At 43.5% G+C, this 17,614-nt stretch overlaps 1 protein-coding gene across 5 annotated transcripts in view; it reads right to left on the bottom strand.

Annotated features, from left to right (window-relative positions):
• Scyl2 (SCY1 like pseudokinase 2) overlaps nt 1–17,162 on the bottom strand; it is a 47,495-nt gene extending 30,333 nt beyond the window's left edge. For 4 of the 5 annotated variants that reach the window (XM_041672329.1, XM_041672346.1, XM_041672353.1 and 1 more), the window contains exons 1-3: nt 16,912–17,162; nt 8,131–8,335; nt 1,118–1,275 (exon numbers count right to left, since the gene is read on the bottom strand). In XM_041672329.1, coding sequence (XP_041528263.1) covers nt 1,118–1,275; nt 8,131–8,307 — 335 coding nt within the window. In that variant the 5' untranslated portion in view covers nt 8,308–8,335; nt 16,912–17,162. Of the gene's footprint in view, nt 1–1,117; nt 1,276–8,130; nt 8,336–16,580; nt 16,718–16,911 lie in introns of those variants that run through there. The other variant, XM_041672337.1, reaches the window with a different exon arrangement.
• Between the last annotated feature and the right edge of the window lie 452 nt (nt 17,163–17,614).

Raw genomic sequence — 17,614 nt, 5'->3', positions numbered from 1 at the left:
GCATGCTTCTTGGTAGGCACCACATAGTACAGTACACAGAGCGCGCACAGGCTCGGAACCAAGCCGCTAAACTCCCAGGTCTGCATCCACGCCAGACTGAAACAGTTTTCCAGTCCTCTGCTCTGCCCAATGACGAAGCTCACATGCAGTAAGGGACGCAGAGCATCTAGCACAGTTGTACACACGGTAAATGTCTGTGCCGCTGTTTGGGGGGAGAGAGTTCCTGAGGATTTCCTACGAGGAACCTCCAGAAACATCACATATAAAGCCAACAACAGCAAAACTGCCCCAGCTGAAGGGAGCAGGGAAGCTTGGTGCCCTCCACGGGCCTGCTCCTGCCTTATCCTTCACATCCTAAAGGGCAGACCACAAGGAGTTGACAATTTAAGACCTAAATTAAGACGGAACAATGGGCCAAGGAGGAGGAGAAACAAGTTTGAATAACTGATTATGAATAATGTAGAAAATTGTAGGGTATCTAAAAGATTGATCCAGTCAAGATGCCTGTATCTTCTTTTCTGATTATCTCAGCAGTATTTCCCAAGCTTATCTTAAGTAAAATGGATGCTAAAACAACTGAGGGCTACAGACGGACACACTGGGCATAACGTCTAGAACAGCACTTCACACAGACGGAAAAGTGATCACCAAAGAATTAACAAAAAGGAGACGGGAAATTCTAGCCAAATGGCAAGACCATCTCCTTTCAGGCAGTGACTGCTGCAGGCACTTACAGAGCCGTGACAACATGAAAGGTGCCGACACCTCTGTCAGACACACGCAGAGGCTGCGCGGAGCTTACTGGCTGCGCCCACGGAGGACCAGGCTCTGTTCCCAACCCCACACGGTGACACACAGCCACCATTAACTCCACTTCTGGGATGACACCACCTCTGGCTTCTGCTGGCTGCACGCACACAAACTCACAGGCAAACACACATACATATGAAAATAAATAGACACATGCGTGCGTAATAATATCAGCTTTAGGGTAATAAATGATCTATAAGATCTCAACACATTTCAAGAAATTTTGTTGATAATATTTGAAATAGAACAAACAGTTATTGTTAACTATTTATCGAGGACATATCCTGTAGGAATTTTCAAAATTTACCTGGACTCTTCTAAGGGATGCTGGACAGTAAGTAGTCGAGGGTGGCGTAGCCGGGTGAGCTGTTGAACTCCTCGTTTTAAAGAATCGATGATTTGATCCTTTTCAAATTTTTGGTATTTGTCAATCAGCTTTTTATCAAAAACAAAAACAGCCACTTCCTAATTAAAAAAAAAATTAAGTAGCCAATTTTATTAGGAAATCTATAAAAGCAGTAAAATCATATCTACGTGCCCTAACAGTCTATAAACAAATAATTAATGCACCACAATTCCTGACACACTATAGACATTCAATTCTGGGCATCTTGGCATACCACTGACTTAACGCCAACATCTACACTTTGTTTCTTTTCTACTCTAAGTACCCATTTTCTGCTAATACCCATCTGATCAATGCTATACACCTGATCAATGATCTGCACGTTCATGATCAATAGCATCTGTGAAAAATACAGATACGCCTTATCTTGTCAGTTCAGTAGGGGACATTCATTCATTAGGACTGTGTAAAATGTTACAATAGAAATCTAATGCCACTCCAATGTCAGAGACATTTAACACCCAAAAATGTAACTACCAGCGGTTAAGGGTCTGATTTCCAGGGCCAGTAAGATGGCTCTGTGGTTAAGGACACCTGTCTCCAAACCTCTCAATCTTGAGCCCGATCTTCCAAGGGTGGAAGAACAGAACTGTCACAACATGTCCTCTGACCTTCACTGTGTGCCAGGACAAGTGTGCCCACACTCACTGTCTGTCATCCCTCCCTTAAGCAAATAGAACTTTTAAAAAAATTTTTTTTAAAGAATCCAATTTCTTGAAGCATCCAAGTCCAAACTGGAAGAGCACTTTTGCCATTTCTTACACCGACCTTGAACCCAAACCCCGGTTCTTGTTGTTTTCAAACCACAGCGCTACAAAAGGAAGTCAGGTAAGGAGTAAATTTAGGCAACAAGCCCCCTAGCTACAATTGCAGGCATCAGTCTATAAAGGCTGAACAAATAAAGGGTTTCTCACGTCAGCTGATTAATTACAGAAACAAGCAACGTTTGCTGCCATGTGCCAAGTACTGGGCTAAATCCTTCTTGGGGAGTATCCAATTCTTCACATCGGACATTATTTCATAGTCACCCCATTAAAAACAATGACACTGGAGAATGAATGTTGTACAAGAACACAACAACAAAGACGAAGAGTCAAAACTCAGCATCTGGTCGTTGGTTCCAGAGCAAATACGCCATCCTGTCTGCTCAGAAACAGCACAGGACAAACAAGGAGAATTTCCGATGGATACCCTTGTGGTAGGCGTCAATGAAGTTGAGTGACAGCTTTACCTTTATGTACAGGCTGCATAACCCTTAACCAAAGACCACTGTTTGGGACCAGGGTTGTTCCTGACAGACACAGGTTTACAAATGCATGAACTCTCTTGCGGATAGGATACTGTTTCACGTGCACTTCACACACAGCCTGAAGATAATTCTTTAAACAGTATTTAAAGGCTTGTATTTTGAATGCAACCTGCTACATGAAATCAGGTGTAGAATTTTCTACTTAACACATCATGTCACTCAAACTGTTAGAGGTGGAGCATGTTGAGTGTAGATTTTAGGTGAGGGATGCTCACACTATCTATACACATCTTACCTCTTGGACTATTAAGAAGTATAGCACAAGCAGAAGGGAACAGTCTCATATGCTACTAATTAAATCTAAAAACAAGTGACCCTGAAGTCCAGGTTCCTACCTCACTGTTCACTTGCATTTATTTTAGTAAGTGCTTCTACGACACCTTCTGTAAACGCATCTAATTTGAATGTGTTTTTCGCAGTATCTTTTAAAAATGATCACATGGGATGGCTTTGGCACTCTTGCCATTTCACTGCTCTTAAAGAGGAACGCTTTTCACAGTTCATGAGGAAAGAGAACAACTCTATCTGAGGATCCTGGATGCGCTGCTCTAGGTAAAAGATGACAGATTCTTCCTCCCTAGACTGCAAGAGTTATCAACTATCTTTAAAACTTTCCCTCTGAGTCAGCTAATGACAATTTATTTCAACAAAATTGTATTGTTCACCACTTCAAGACATTAAAACTCTGCACTTTTAAATGCTTAGAGTATATCAATATCATCTTCAGATCATATTTTTATTATTTTCTGTCATATTGAGCAACCCTAACTTGAAGATCTGAAACCTAAAATGTTCCTAAACTTCCTTCTTCCACTGCCCTAATACAGGCTTCCAGCAGAAAGTGCAGCCCAGGTTAAAGGTGTGCCCTCCCCCTCAAGATCTGAATCAAAGGAAGTTGACTTCCGGCCTTGAGATCTGGACCACAGGAGTGCCCTTCATTTTGGATTACAGTTCATTCCAGCTATAGGCAAGTGGACAACTAAGAACAGCCATTACAGTGGAAAGGCTGTAACAGTCAATAGTAGCTGTAACACCAAGGAAAGTGTTCTCCAGACAACAACAGGACGTCACACATGTGAACTCAGACCCATTGTGACAGCGTGCACAAGACCTATGCAAACACCAGGCAGACAAAAATCACAGCGGAAGGAGCAGGAAGTGGGCATCAAACCCTGCCACTAGCTGAGGAACCAGTGGCACTGAAAGCTGCAGGCATGGGGGTCAGTTTCCTGTAAGTGTGACTCCTGGGAGGTCAGCCTCATCCCAGAGCACCTCATGCCCAGACCAGCTGGGAAACTGGACTGAATGGAGAAAGAAAAAGAATCTCAAAGTTGGGAGGGAAGAAATGGGAGGGGGGAGGGGATCGCTATGAGAGGAATTGAGGGAATAAATATATCCAAAATGCATTGTATGAAATTCTCATAGACTAAAAACATCTTTCTAAAATACTATTTTCTTACTAACCTAACTTTAAATAAAAAAGACTATAAAAATTATTTAAAAAATGACCAAGTGTAATAACATACTATAATACTAGCATCCCAGAAGTTGAGGCAGGAGAACCTGATTTATAATTTTAAAGTTAGTTGCTTTCTGTAAAGATGAAATCTGCCAAAAACAAAATAGTTCAAGAAATAAATCTAAATTATATAGTAAAGTGTGCAACTGTCTCAGAGCAAGCAGAGATGTTTGCTCAAACTCAAATGATTTCCCCACTCACCCAGAGTTTTCAAAACAGGCTTTCTCTATAACAATCCTGGCTATCCTGGAACTTGCTGTTGACCAGGCTAGCCTTGAACTCATGGAGATCCACCTGCCTCTGCCTCCTTGAAAGTATGCAGAGGTGGAGTGAGAGATGTCTCAGTGGATAAGGCATGTGCTGCCAAGACTGAAAACCTAAGTCCCACATGGTAAAAAGAGATAGCCATTCCCTCAAGCTTCCCTGATTTTACACACACACACACACACACACACACACACACACACAGAGAGAGTCTCTGTCTCTCTCTCTCTCTAAATATAATTTTTAAAATGTTAAGTAGAAGTTAGATATATAAATAAAACAAAAACTGTCTCATGTTTTAAATTGGGAGCCTTGAAAGTTATAACAACCCTAACACATGAAGCAATAGTACACCAGTTTTAAAGTTATAACAACCCTAACACATGAAGCAATAGTACACCAGTTTTAAAGTTATAACAACCCTAACACATGAAGCAATAGTACACCAGTTTTAAAGTTATAACAACCCTAACACATGAAGCAATAGTACACCAGTTTTAAAGGATGTATGCGTATGGTAAACTTTTCTCATTTATACAATTTGGTCCAAAACCTCTCATTCTTAATTATCGGTTTTTTTAAAAAGTATAGTTCAAAAATCAGAAAGCCAATGAAATAAAAAAAAGTAGCTGTTTCAGAAAACCTCTCAAATATTCCAATATTCTCTTTAGAGTATGTTACATGTTTGACAAGAATACCCATGTCCAGACGGTCATTTTAACGCTCAACATGAAACTCCAGAGACTCAGTTATGGAACTATGCAGTCTCAAGGAGATAGACTCTATGCCTCAAAGTTTAGGAGGGAAGAAAGAAATACTTCACTGAATTTTCAAAACTTAGATACTCCACCCAAATATCGGAAACTGCGAAGGATAGCTGTGACAAGATTGGTAGGGATGTAGAGGAGCTAAAAGCTGGTGAACGTCTATGCGGATCCAACCTGAAAAAGCCGAGCAGAACATACAGAGTACTGTAGGGTTCCACAGAAATGAGAGGCACACCGGTGGTGGTTTGAAAGAAAATGGTCCCCAAAAGGAGTGTCACTATTAGGAGGCGTGGCCTCTTTGGAGTGAGTGTGATCTTGTTGGAAGAAGTGTGTCACTGTGGACACAGACCTTTAAGGTATCATACGTGCTCAAGCCACACCAAGTGTCTCAGTTCACTTCCTGTTGCCTTTGGATCAGGTTGTAAGAACTCTCAGCTCCTTCTCTAAGACCATGTCTGCCTACATGTTGCCTTGTTTCCTGCCATGACGATAATGGACTGAATCTCTGAACTACAAGTGAGCCACCCCAATTAAATGCCTTCCTTTATAGGAGTTGTCATGATCATGGTCTCTTCACAGCAATAGAAAACTCCAACTAAGTCAACATCCAAGAACAATCCAACTGGAAGCCCCATATGACAGCATACACCAATTATCCTAGCACTCAGAAGGCTGAGGGAGAAGTACTACAGGTTGATGACCATGGGGTCACAAGAACCAAAGAAAAAGAATTCAAACTGCATCTTTGTTTTAATTTTTGTTTTATTGGTCTTTTGCTTGTTCTGTTCTGATTTTCGTGGGTTTTGTTGCTGTTGTTGTTTAAGACAGAGAACATAAGTTGGGCAGGTAGAAGGATCTGGGTTGAGGGGGGATACGATCAAAACATAGTATATGAAAAACATTAACTAAAAAGAACAAAAACTTTGCCCACAAGTACCCCAGGTTTACCCAGCTACTTCCCACTCCCCACAGCAATACACTTAAGGAGAGAAGCCAGCTCACACTTTCAGTCAGCAGCTGACAACAGACTCTGCTGCTCTATGAGCAACAGTATAAACTTCTACCTTACCTACCACGGTATTTTAACATGTGGACCTCTGACATCAGCGCCAGCCACTAAAACTCTCTGGTCAAGCATAAAGACACCAATTTACCTCCAGGGCTTTAACAAGAATGCGTTCTGTAAGTGTGGCGTGGAATTTCACCTATTCATAGTCAGTGCAGAACAGCATGTTAGTCATCAAGCACATGACCATGCCCCCAAATTATACTGACTAACAGTATCAAAGTTGTCATAGTTTATTAATAACACACTGCGATATTCCTACAATGAACAAGTCAGTATTTCTTAGTCATTCAGCAATGTATGGCTGAAAATGACAACAGACGCAATCTCTACTAATGCAACAGCAGGCTATCCATCCATTCACAGCGGCATCAACCATTCCCCCTAGCCCACATTAGTAACCACTCACTCTTTAGATAGACCTAGTTGAAAGAGAAGACAAGGTTCAAAACTGATAATTTAAATCAACCACCATTTAAGACAAAGATCAACTTTGGATCTCAATAGATTTCCAACCAAATGGCAATAAAAACAGGAAAATCATATTTCTACAGAATTTTAAACCTGGATTTTTCTTTTGTTTTTCAAAGCAGGGTTTCTCTGTCTAGCCCTGGTTGACCTGGAACTTGCTCAGTAGACCAGGCTGGCCTCATATTCAGACATCTGCCTGCCTCTACATCTTGAGTTCCGGGATTAAAGGCATGCGCCACCACTGCTGGCTAAACCTGGATATTTCTAACCTTGACAATTCCAACAGAAACTGCTAACAAACTGCAACACTAACCGGCTAGTGAGATGTGGGTGAAGGCACTCGCCAACCCCAGGGCCCACAAGGCAGAAGGAAAGAGCCATCCATTCCAGGCCGTCCTCCACCAGAGACACACAACTGTACATGTGGGGGAAAAAAATTTCAAATTTTTAACACAAGCTGGAGAGACGACTCAGTGTTTGACAGCACATTTGCTTGCTCTTCCAGAGGACCCTAATTCGGTTCCAGCACCCACACAAGGTAGCTCACAAGCACTTGTAACTCCAGCTCCAGAGGATCTGTTGCCTGTGGCCTCTAAAGGTCTATGCATTCATGTGAACAGCCCCCACTCCCCAAGTACACTTAATCAATTAGTTAATTAATTAATCAGCCTTTACATTTCTTAAGCCAATTTTTTCAATGTAACTCATTCAACTCCACTAAAAATAGTTAATTTGGAAAAGTTTTAAAAACAATAAAATAAATATACCAAAATATACAACTTACTATATCCCACAACTGTACCTCTCTGGTGGTGATAAAAGCTATCAGGTTTAATAATACACCAAAATAAATAAATATGAATAAACAAAATAAATAAAAATCAGAGAAACCTATTTTTTATAATTCTATAGGCTAAAAGAGCAAATTGCAAGATGATATGTCAAACGATGACTCTGCAGCCAGGAGACACAGTGGGTATTAAAAGCATTTGCTTTCATGTCATAAAGCGAGACCTACAGTGTCTATTAAAGGGCTGGAACAATGGCTCCAGGTTTGCACAGTACATGCTGTGCAAATATGAGGATCTATGTCTACAGTCCCAACACCCACAGAAACATGTGCCCGCCAGGAGGAGACAAGTGGATTGCTGACCTGAGATACTGGGCAGCCAGTCTAGACAATCTGTGAGCACCGGGTTTGAGGAGAATGACTGAGGTAGACATCCCAATGTCGACCTTCAGCTTCCATACACACACTCACCCAAAACTAGACATGCCAAACCCACACACAAAGAATTTATTCAAAAACACTGGCACTAGCTCTTACAGTCCCCACGCGGTGAGTAGAGACAGAACTCGAGTTCACGGGCAACCAAAACTACACAGCTGGAGTGAGGACAGCCTGAGCTAACTGTCTCAGGGAAATCCACTCAAGAACTTTGGGCCTTCTTACTAGAAAAGCGAATTCACTCTGTAGGATCTGGCATGATTACTTCCCAGGTCACATTAGTGACTAACCTGCTTTGTTGACTTCTTAGTGCCGTGAAAAATCTTCCATGCCAGCCCATTGCCGCCACTGGCAATGTGCCGACCAACATCAAATTCCCTAGTGACAGGGTTCCCCATGACAGCACTTGTGACATCAGCTGTTACTTTTGTAACCGTGCTCTTCAGTTTATTCAGCATGGACTCCATGGCTGCAGTACTTGGTGGTTCAAGTTACCTAGAAACACAAAAGGATATGGAAAAACTGAATGGTTTTTACTTGACTTGGGCACGCATTCATATTAAGTTTTAAAAATGTACCCCTCCCCCAAAAGACTAAAATAACACCATATCAAAGTTGATTTTTTATCTTCAGAAAAATGTAACCATGAGTAGAAATTTTAGTCCCGAACTCACTCATCATAGTAAAAACAAAATAAAAAGCTTAAAGGACACAATGTCTTCTTCAGCAACAAACCCTAACGTTTATATTCACACACACACACACACACACACACACACACACAGCACTACTGAAGTTAATGTCACCACTGCACCCTGAAATGACCTGAGAACATTTTCTAAAAGAAGCACAGTGCTTGTTACAGTGATGGGTAGCCACAGTCCCAGTTACCCATGACACTGAGTCAGGGGGACCCTTTAGTCTACGAGTTTAAAAATCAACTTGAGCAGCAGCATTAGTTTGAAATCATCTTACAAAACAAACAAAAACCATCCGTGTCTGCGGCTCATACGTATAAATCACGTTCTTGGAAGGCTAGGGTAGGAGCGCCACTGAAAGTGGAAGCCAGTGTGGCCTCCAGAGAGACGTCTCGGAAGAGGAAGAGGAGAGCAATGATGAGGAGCAGGAACAGCAAAACGTTGAAAGCAGTGGGGAAAATTAAAACAGAAAAGAAATGTACAAAACCTAGGGAGATGGGGGAGTGGGTAAACCAAGAACTCATATGCAGGACAGCTACACCAGAGCAGGCACCCCTACTTCCAGCACCCCCTACCGGAGAGACACAGACAGGAGGATACCCAGCTAACTTGGCACACTGTGAACAGAGACTAGAACAAGCAACTGAGGCTCCTCTGACCACCACAGGCGCAGGCCATGGCTGGCCTTCTCGCTCTTCTCCGTAACCCTCACACTTCCTCCCTCCCTTTTTCTTGCAAGCCACACACACAAACAGATAGCATGAGCTCATAAAATGTGCTTAAAAATTGATGAGGATTTGATATAATTTGGTGTTTTGATGATCATTTATTAGTAATTGTTTAGTAAACAATCATCAGTAACTTTTTGCTAATGATTAGCAATTGTTACGTTTAACTCTTCTCATTTAAAGATGGTATCTGCTGTCTATGGTAATTCTCTTCAGACTGGAGCACCCCTGTGTCTATAGTTAGAGGAAAATTGTTCAGAATCCATGGGGCCTAGACATTTCAGAATAGAGGTTTCTAACCTAAAGTCAGAGAAAGAATTCAGAGAAACCCAGACATGATGGTGAATGCCTTTATTCCCAGAACTTGAGAGGCAGAGGAAGGTGGACCTCTATGAGTCTGAGCCAGCCTGGTCTACATTGAGAGCTTGAGGGCAGCCAGAGCTACACAGAGACCCTGTCCTAAAGAGAAAAAGAAAAAGGTAAAGGAAAAGGAATTTAGAGACAATTGGAGGCTTCCTGAGGCCCCACATTAGATTCTGTTCATTTAAGCATTGAGAGAGTCCTCGGCATAGTTTTAAAGCTTTTTAAAAACTGCTTCAAATTCAGTTTCCTTTCTAACCCTATGTATTTTATTCTGTATATCACTATTACTCTATCAGCTGATGATAATGGAAGAAAGAACAAAGAATGAATCTGCCCTCTTAATTTCCAGACAGCATGGACCTGTGATGTCCAAATTTAGAGATGGAAAAATATTTCAAAAAATAATATGTAGCTCTTTTTCAAATCTCATCAAACTATACAAAGTTCCAAGGAATTCCATAAACCACAGAAAAGGACAAACACAAAGAAAAAACATCCCTAAAACTATCACACTGAGTAACTCAAAACCAGGGAGTAAGTCTTAAAGAGTCACTCACAGACAGAACAGAGACAGCACATGTCTCAGAGGGCACACCACGTACCCTGGATTTACGGGAATAACAGGATGAGGCCTGTCAAGTGTTGACATAGTCTTCTGGGGCTAGAGAGATGGCTCGGAGGGCTGCAGCTCCTCCAGAGGACCTGGGTCAGTATCCAGCACCCACCTAGTGGCTCATAATCATCCTTAACTCCAGTTCCAGGAGACCCAATAATCTCTTCTGAATCTGTGGCCACCAGTCAGGCTTATGGTGTACATACACATTCAGGCAAAACACTCACATAAAACAAAATAAATCTTATTTAAAAGAAAAAAGTAATAGTTAGCCACAAACTACGTAGGTTAGGAGAAAAATTGATTTTTGATTTTTCAAAAATCAAAGTGAAACAAAGACATCAAGGAAAAATAAATGTTAAATTGTAATGAAGAGGTAGCAATATCAAACTACTTAAAAATACAGTAAAGATACAAAGGTGTGTGAAAATTTAACAAAACAGCATATACTAATAAAGGCACAACAGATTGAAAAACAAATAGGACACTCTATAATAACAAAGCAACCAATTAATCATCTATTTATAATAACAAAGCAATCAATTCATTGTTTCTAGACACCCAACAGCCACCTTCGACACAGACGCAGCAAACCAGACAGACGTGAAAGAAACCCCACCAGTTCTGCCGGAGACAGAGTTCTTAAGCCGGGCCGCGAGGCACAGGCTGTAAGCTCCGCTACCCAGAAGGCTACAGGAGAGGAGCACACGATCAAGGCACACACACACACACACACACACACACACACAGAGAGAGAGAGAGAGAGAGAGAGAGAGAGAGAGAGAGAGAGAGAGAGAGGTCTAACTCAGTAACAGACCAGATAAAGAGAAACATCACGCTGTTAACTGTGTAACACATGGCTGAGCATGAAGCTTGCTGGCAGCCAGTGTACCTATGTTCAAGGCCTTGAGTTCAATCTCTGCTTCCACACAAGAAAAACTATGTATAGGTCCTGCACATCTCTGTGATAATATTTACATAAATCCTTGGTTTGGATTAAATAAAGCACAGAAATCTAGAAATTAAGTCTTTCCACTATTTCAGCTCTTAGACTCTTCAGATGCCATCAACCTAAAAACATACAAAATTTAATGGATAAGCAAAATACTTGAAGACCACTGGAGTAAAGCAGCATTTGCCCGCATTCTGCTCGCTCTGTTAGTTATATTTATGCAAATATAACCTACTTTCTGCTATCAAAGATTTGAGAAATCTAAGTGGAAATAGACCCATTCTCCCTAATGTAATGCTGCATTTTGTAAGAAGTTAGAAAATGTTGCTATTGGCATGACGAAAACACTGATTTGCTGTGCCAAGCTGCTCTCTGCTGACTTGATAAGGTATAAGGATACAAAATCCTATTCAAAGTCAACCCATGCACTCTTGTGGCCCTGCCAGACCAGCTCCACACTGCATGCTCCGCCCATCATTACACAGGCCCACAGCATTGTGGACTGATCTGCAGCTTTAGCGGAGGGCCTTCTGTGAAGGGTCCTGAAGAGTGACAAGACAAAATTGTCAACTCGTGCTGGGGTGAAGGATTCCCGGGCTGGAACTTAGAGCAGAGACAATGCTGTCAGGAACACCCTGCCCTTGCTTGAATGGGATTTCCTCTGGAGCTGTTTGACACCCACTTTGGGGCCCTTATCCTTTTCCTCCCACAACATGGGTCAAATGTATTCTCTATCACATGAGGAGAGTGATAATAATGTCGTTCATTTCTGAGCATCCCAATAAATGTTCACATTTCATTTCAAATAAAAAAAAAAAAGAACACCTGTTGCTGTTGCAGAGAACCCAACTTTGGTTCCTGGTACCCACATGGTAGCTCATAGTCATCTATAATTCCAGATTTTACCACCCTCCCCTCTCCCTCATGGACAGACACATGATGCCTATACACACATGCAGGAAAATACTCGTATACATAAAATAAAAATAAATCTAAAAACCTAAAAAAAAGATGAGCTCAAAAATGTTTAGGTGGAAACAGGAAAAAGGAACAAAATATTAAAGAAGGGATTACTGTGTGCCATGATACAGAAAAGATAATATACACTGAAAATGATAAAAAAATATTTAGGATGAAAACAAAAGAGTTTCAGAATTGATGTTCAAATCTGAGATACCTATTGAGCATCCAGAGAGAAGCACTAATTACACAGGTGGGAGACATGGACACTAATCAGTTTGCTATTACGGAAACCCCGATGTTCCTGACATCACTGTAAGTAACCAAGGGAAGGGAAATAACAGAAAACAAACTAGAAAGGATTTATTCTTAGGATAAAGTGATACAGTGTTACAAGAGCACAGTACTAGGAATGAAGAGCAGTGCTGAAGATGCTCCTGTTTAAGGCGCATGGCCAGGACTCAAAAAGGGAAGGATGTAGGAGCGAAATAAAGCCATTCAGACAACGGCAGGAAGAAAATATGGCAGATGACACCAGCAATCCAGATTACCCAGAGCGATGAGCGTGCACACACTGGGCTGAAGAAGTCACAGGAGGCTTCCTGGAATCGAGTAGATGACTAATCAGTTCGTGGAACAGAGTGGAAGCCAGACTCGGGTGGAGGCTGGGAGCATGGAAGACTGGAGAGAACTTCACCAATATCCAGAGACGATAAACAATCTCGAAAACGAAAGCTAAGAACCCCTAGGAAAGCACATGTGGACAGAGACACAGACGGCTAGCTACAGAGAAATGTGTTTTATAATTTTGAAATACCTATGTTATGCGATTTCGTTACACTTCACATTTCAAATTGTTGAATTAAGGAAACAACACCGAGGAAGGAGATCAAAGCGAAGATAAACAAGTTCTCAGAGCACAGGAGCTTGGTGACTTCACAAAGGAACCGGACAAACCCGGGGCTCCCACTCTTCACCTTCACCGCCAGTTTCAAAATCCACATGTGGAGGAAACCATTTAGTAGGCCACGACCTGTGTAGCGGCTGTTTTCAGGAGAGGAAGAACTCAGTTTGGATCCGTACTGTCCTCTTTTCTAGCTGTCTGCCTTTTAAACCATGGCTATCCTAGTCAAGAGCTGCAACACCACCTCTCCCAGCAGCGGCCATAAGAGCTGTTCCCTCAGGCACCTGGAATGCAACCACCTCTCCCTGCTTCAAGAAAGGCAGTGAACACACGTGAAGGCAACTTCAGTCTTGCCTCACGACCATTTCACTCTGCCATCTGGCTCAGCATTCATCTGGCGATCAAAGGAACCAACAGGTGAATCTGCCGTAGTACTAGATTGTACAACAGCTGGCAAAAGTGGGTAGCACGTTACATGGGTAATTAATTGATCACAAAGACTAGATACAAACAAAAATGCAATATGTAAAATTACATTTATGCTCAATTAACTCTTAAATCTCAAATAATTAAAGACACTTATTGTCCACAAATATTAAAAACTAGCATTAGCTCGTATTTTGTTCAAGGTATTATAATAAAAATGTTACTTAAAATACATTTGACAATTAAAATACTTATATTTACACAGTATCAGGAGATATAAGAAAGAAGGGGAAAGGGGACAGAAGAAGAGATGAGAAACCCATCATGCCCAGTGGCAGAATCAAGAGTTCAGCTACACAGGTGTTAAGCTCAGGGCCAGTCTGGTCTATATTAGTCCCAACTTAAAAACCTAGGGCGGCTAAGATGGCAAAACAAGTAAAAGTACTTACTGCCAAACTTGATGGCCCAAGTTCCACCCTAGGAGCCCATGGTGGAAGAAAAGGACGTGCTGTGAGATCTGACCTCTGACCTCAACATACACGCCATAGCACAAGTACCCTCACAAGTGCACAGCAAATAAACACAATTAAAAAAAAAATGATGCCTAAACTTAAAAGAAAGAGGACGGGGTGGGGGGGGGGGCGGAGAGGGAAGCAAAAGAGGAAAGGAAGGGGAAGAAGGGAAGCAATGTAGAGAAGACAGGGAGGGAGGAAGGGAAAGAAGGGAAGAGAAGAAAACAGAAGGAACGAAAGAGAAATCCAAGCGTAGCAGAGCCCAACATGTGAAAATGAACTCATGAAACACAAGTTCCACGAGACAAAGCTTCCTGACTGGGAAACATCTAAACACCCTTGTAACCACAGACCTATGGACCGTCCTGACTCTAAGGATCAGAATCTGTGAACCGCAATGTATGCCACTGTAGTTAGACCACGTGGGGCTTGACCCCACGGCAATGTCCGAGAACCAAGCGCTTTATGCGTATGCTACCCAACAGCACGGACACTGCAGCCCAGTCCGAATATCTGTGCAACGGTCACTCCTGCTTGTCAACATGACTGGACCTGGGATCAACTAAGGGACACACCTCTGGTGGGTATGGGGGGGCTTTCTTGGAAGAATGAACTGAGGGATGAAGACTGCCCCCTAGAGGAGGAAACTCCTTCCAGAGGCAGCCCTGATAGAGATCTGAGGATAAAGTAGACTTTCACCTGCCTGCTCAGTCCTTGCAGGGGACTGACTCTACCCTGGCTGTCACTGCTGTTGCTGTCCTTGCTGACGGCAGAACCCAGCTTCTTCAGCCTCCCAACACAGACGAAATATGCCAAACCCTCTACACCAGACTGGGCATACGGAGACAGGCGGCCTTGGGGACTGCACAGCTACCAGGTGTGCCACTCCAGCATGCAGAGGGCCAATGATGGCCTGACCTGCTTCTACTGTGGAAGCCAACCTAACAGTCCTCTTTAACAGACTTTGATTCTATTTTATAATACATTAGTCTACCTAACATAATATCTAATCTATAAAAAGGGAGGGGAAGTCACCCAGACTTCCAAGCGATTGCTGTAGGAATTAAAGATGATAGATACATCTAGAATACTTAGTACATTTCTAGGGCGCTTGATAAGCACTAAACGAATTTACTCACTTAACAAACATTTACCCAATATCAGAAGATGAGGGACACAGTTATAACCTGCAGCGGTGTTCTGAGAACACTTAATGAGGAGAATTTACCCTGATCAAACAAGTCTGAAGTGAACTGTATGATAAATAGGCATTAACAAGAAGCAAAGGAAAGAAGAGCATTTCCAGGCTCTCATGGACACTTCCAGGAAGTATAACCCATAGCCATGTACATGAGGAGGAATGGAAAGAAGGCAGTAGACTCAGGGGGCAAGGAGATGAAAAGAATGCCAAAGCCCTGAAGAGAAGAAGCTGAAGGAGCACACAGAGGAGACAACTGAGCAGGGCTCTACAGAGCGTGCTAAAATTTTCAATTCATCCTAGAACCAATGAGAAGTCGCTATTGTGACCGGATCTTTATTTTGAAAATATTAATCCTAGAATAGAAACTCTGGGAGTTAACAACTCTAGATGAAAGGGACTTAATGAAGCTGTAGAGAAAAAAACAGTGGCTGGAAGAAGAAGGTAATGCTGAAGATGAAGAAAATCAGGACGCAAGAAATATTTAAAAGGCAAAAATCAATAGGATTTCATAAGAAATGGAGAAGGAAGCATGGCAGAAACTTGACAAGTTTCAGCTCCTATAGAAAAGGATGGAAACACAGTAAGAAAACCCGATTTTTTCCTTGAGAGGATAGATCATAAATTTCAATTATGTCAACACGATATAATTTCCAAATACAGAGTGAGTTTGTATGACAATGTCCTACTGTGTGAAATTACAACACACCTCTATCAGCTGTTTTCGGTCTTACAGACAAAATGAGTTTCACATGTAAGGTATATCTGAACAGAATAAAGCCCCAGATCTTCAGTTAGGCTCCTTTCCTTCACACACCCCCTTCTTCTCCTCCAACCTTTATTAAAGGGGGTGGGGGAGTTAAGCTTTCAAAGTCGGAAAGGAGTCTTTGAAGCAGTCACCAGAGAGGCTCGGGGTCTATAATGGCTGATTGACTTGAAACAGAGGCCTACTACCTAGAAAACTTAAATACCGCTTTTTAAAGTGTCATCATACAAGCTCTGGATCTGATCAGCTGGAACTCACAATCAAAGCACTTAAGTCGCTGCACGGGAGATCAGTCCTGTTAGAGAGGTAGATTTGATACCAGTGGTGCCCTTAATTACGGAGCACAAGCAATGTGTCCAGCTGAATGCCACGAAGTTTCTGAAAGCTTCACCTAGCTAAACCTTCTCCTTTCTCTGTAGCTTAAACAAACAAGCGCACTGGAGACCCCAAGGGGATTTTATTCTCACAAACCTTATCTGCCCCACCCACCTCACACACAATAACCGTCCAGTCTTGAAAGACAACTACCGTCCGAGAAGGGCAACCGGAGTTCAGGGGCCTTAGTTGGTGACCCCAGGTCTCAGAAACAAGACGCGGGGGGGAGGGGGGGGCTGTCTCACCAGTGCCGGTGCGGAGTCCAATTTCCCAAAAGGATACCGCGATCTCCACCGCGGAAACTCGAGCCCCTGCTCACTCTTGGGGAACTCACTGGGCAGCGAGTCTCCCGTAGCCCGAAGGCCTCGCCTGGAGTCACCGGCCTCTGAGATCCGCTCCCTACCGCTCGTCGCTACCTGGGTCCGGCTCCCCGGGCCACCCACAGCCGGCCCGCTCGACCCAGCCCGTCACCAGGCAACAGTCGCCAGCCGCGAGGACCGAGGAGGGCCGTCGCCCACTTGCTGGTCGCAGACCCTGGCCCCCCCGGTGCCCTCGACCGGCCGGTCACTCACTCACCTCGAAGCCGGCTACCTGGAGGGGCGGTGCTGGGACCCGTCCCCCCCTCCACCCCCTCGCCGGCTCCCTGAAGGCCTCCGGGCTGTGACTGCTCAGACCGCGCGCCTGGCCGCCACCGAACGCTTACTCCATCTCCTCCGCCGCTCCCGAGGCCGCAGAACCCCGAGACGGAGGAGTAAAGGGGGAAGAAGGGAGGGAAGGGATTGGGGAGGAAGAGCACGGGAGGGGGAAGAGCACCGAAAGACCTGCCCGGTCCGACATGACGTCACTTCCGGGTGGTTCGGAAGGGGCGGAGCTGGACGTTCCTCCGCCCCCAGCGGGGCGGTGGGGGCGGGGCTCCAGGGTCGTGGGCAGAGCCTGAGCGTCCGCTCTGCCTTTGAGTCTGGTTCAGAAGAGACGTTGCAGGCAGGACGAGCTTTCCCCGGGCCCCGGCTAAGCCGACCGAGTTTCCGGAGCCATAGAAAGGGATTCTCCAAGAAAACGAGGACAGGTACCCAAATGTATAATGGAGATGGGTGACAGAAGCGGCTGGTTGGTTGGACTCTGCCGCTCTGGTTCTTTCCCTTCCCATTTCCCAGGCCACCTGTGTCTAGGGACTGGGTACTTAGGACTCAGGTTTCTCTCTTTTGTAAAGAGCCCTTCGAACCTAGAACCTAGGAAAGCCAGGCTTCTCAAACGGGGCCGTGTTGAAATGCCGATTCTG

The sequence above is a fragment of the Microtus oregoni genome, unplaced genomic scaffold (genome assembly GCF_018167655.1).
Source record: "Microtus oregoni isolate MIOR12 unplaced genomic scaffold, Mior012 000001F_ref0000356, whole genome shotgun sequence".
Classification (NCBI taxonomy): Eukaryota; Metazoa; Chordata; class Mammalia; order Rodentia; family Cricetidae; genus Microtus; species Microtus oregoni.
The sequence above is the reverse complement of the archived record's forward strand: the minus strand, read 5'-3'. Positions and strand labels throughout refer to the sequence as shown.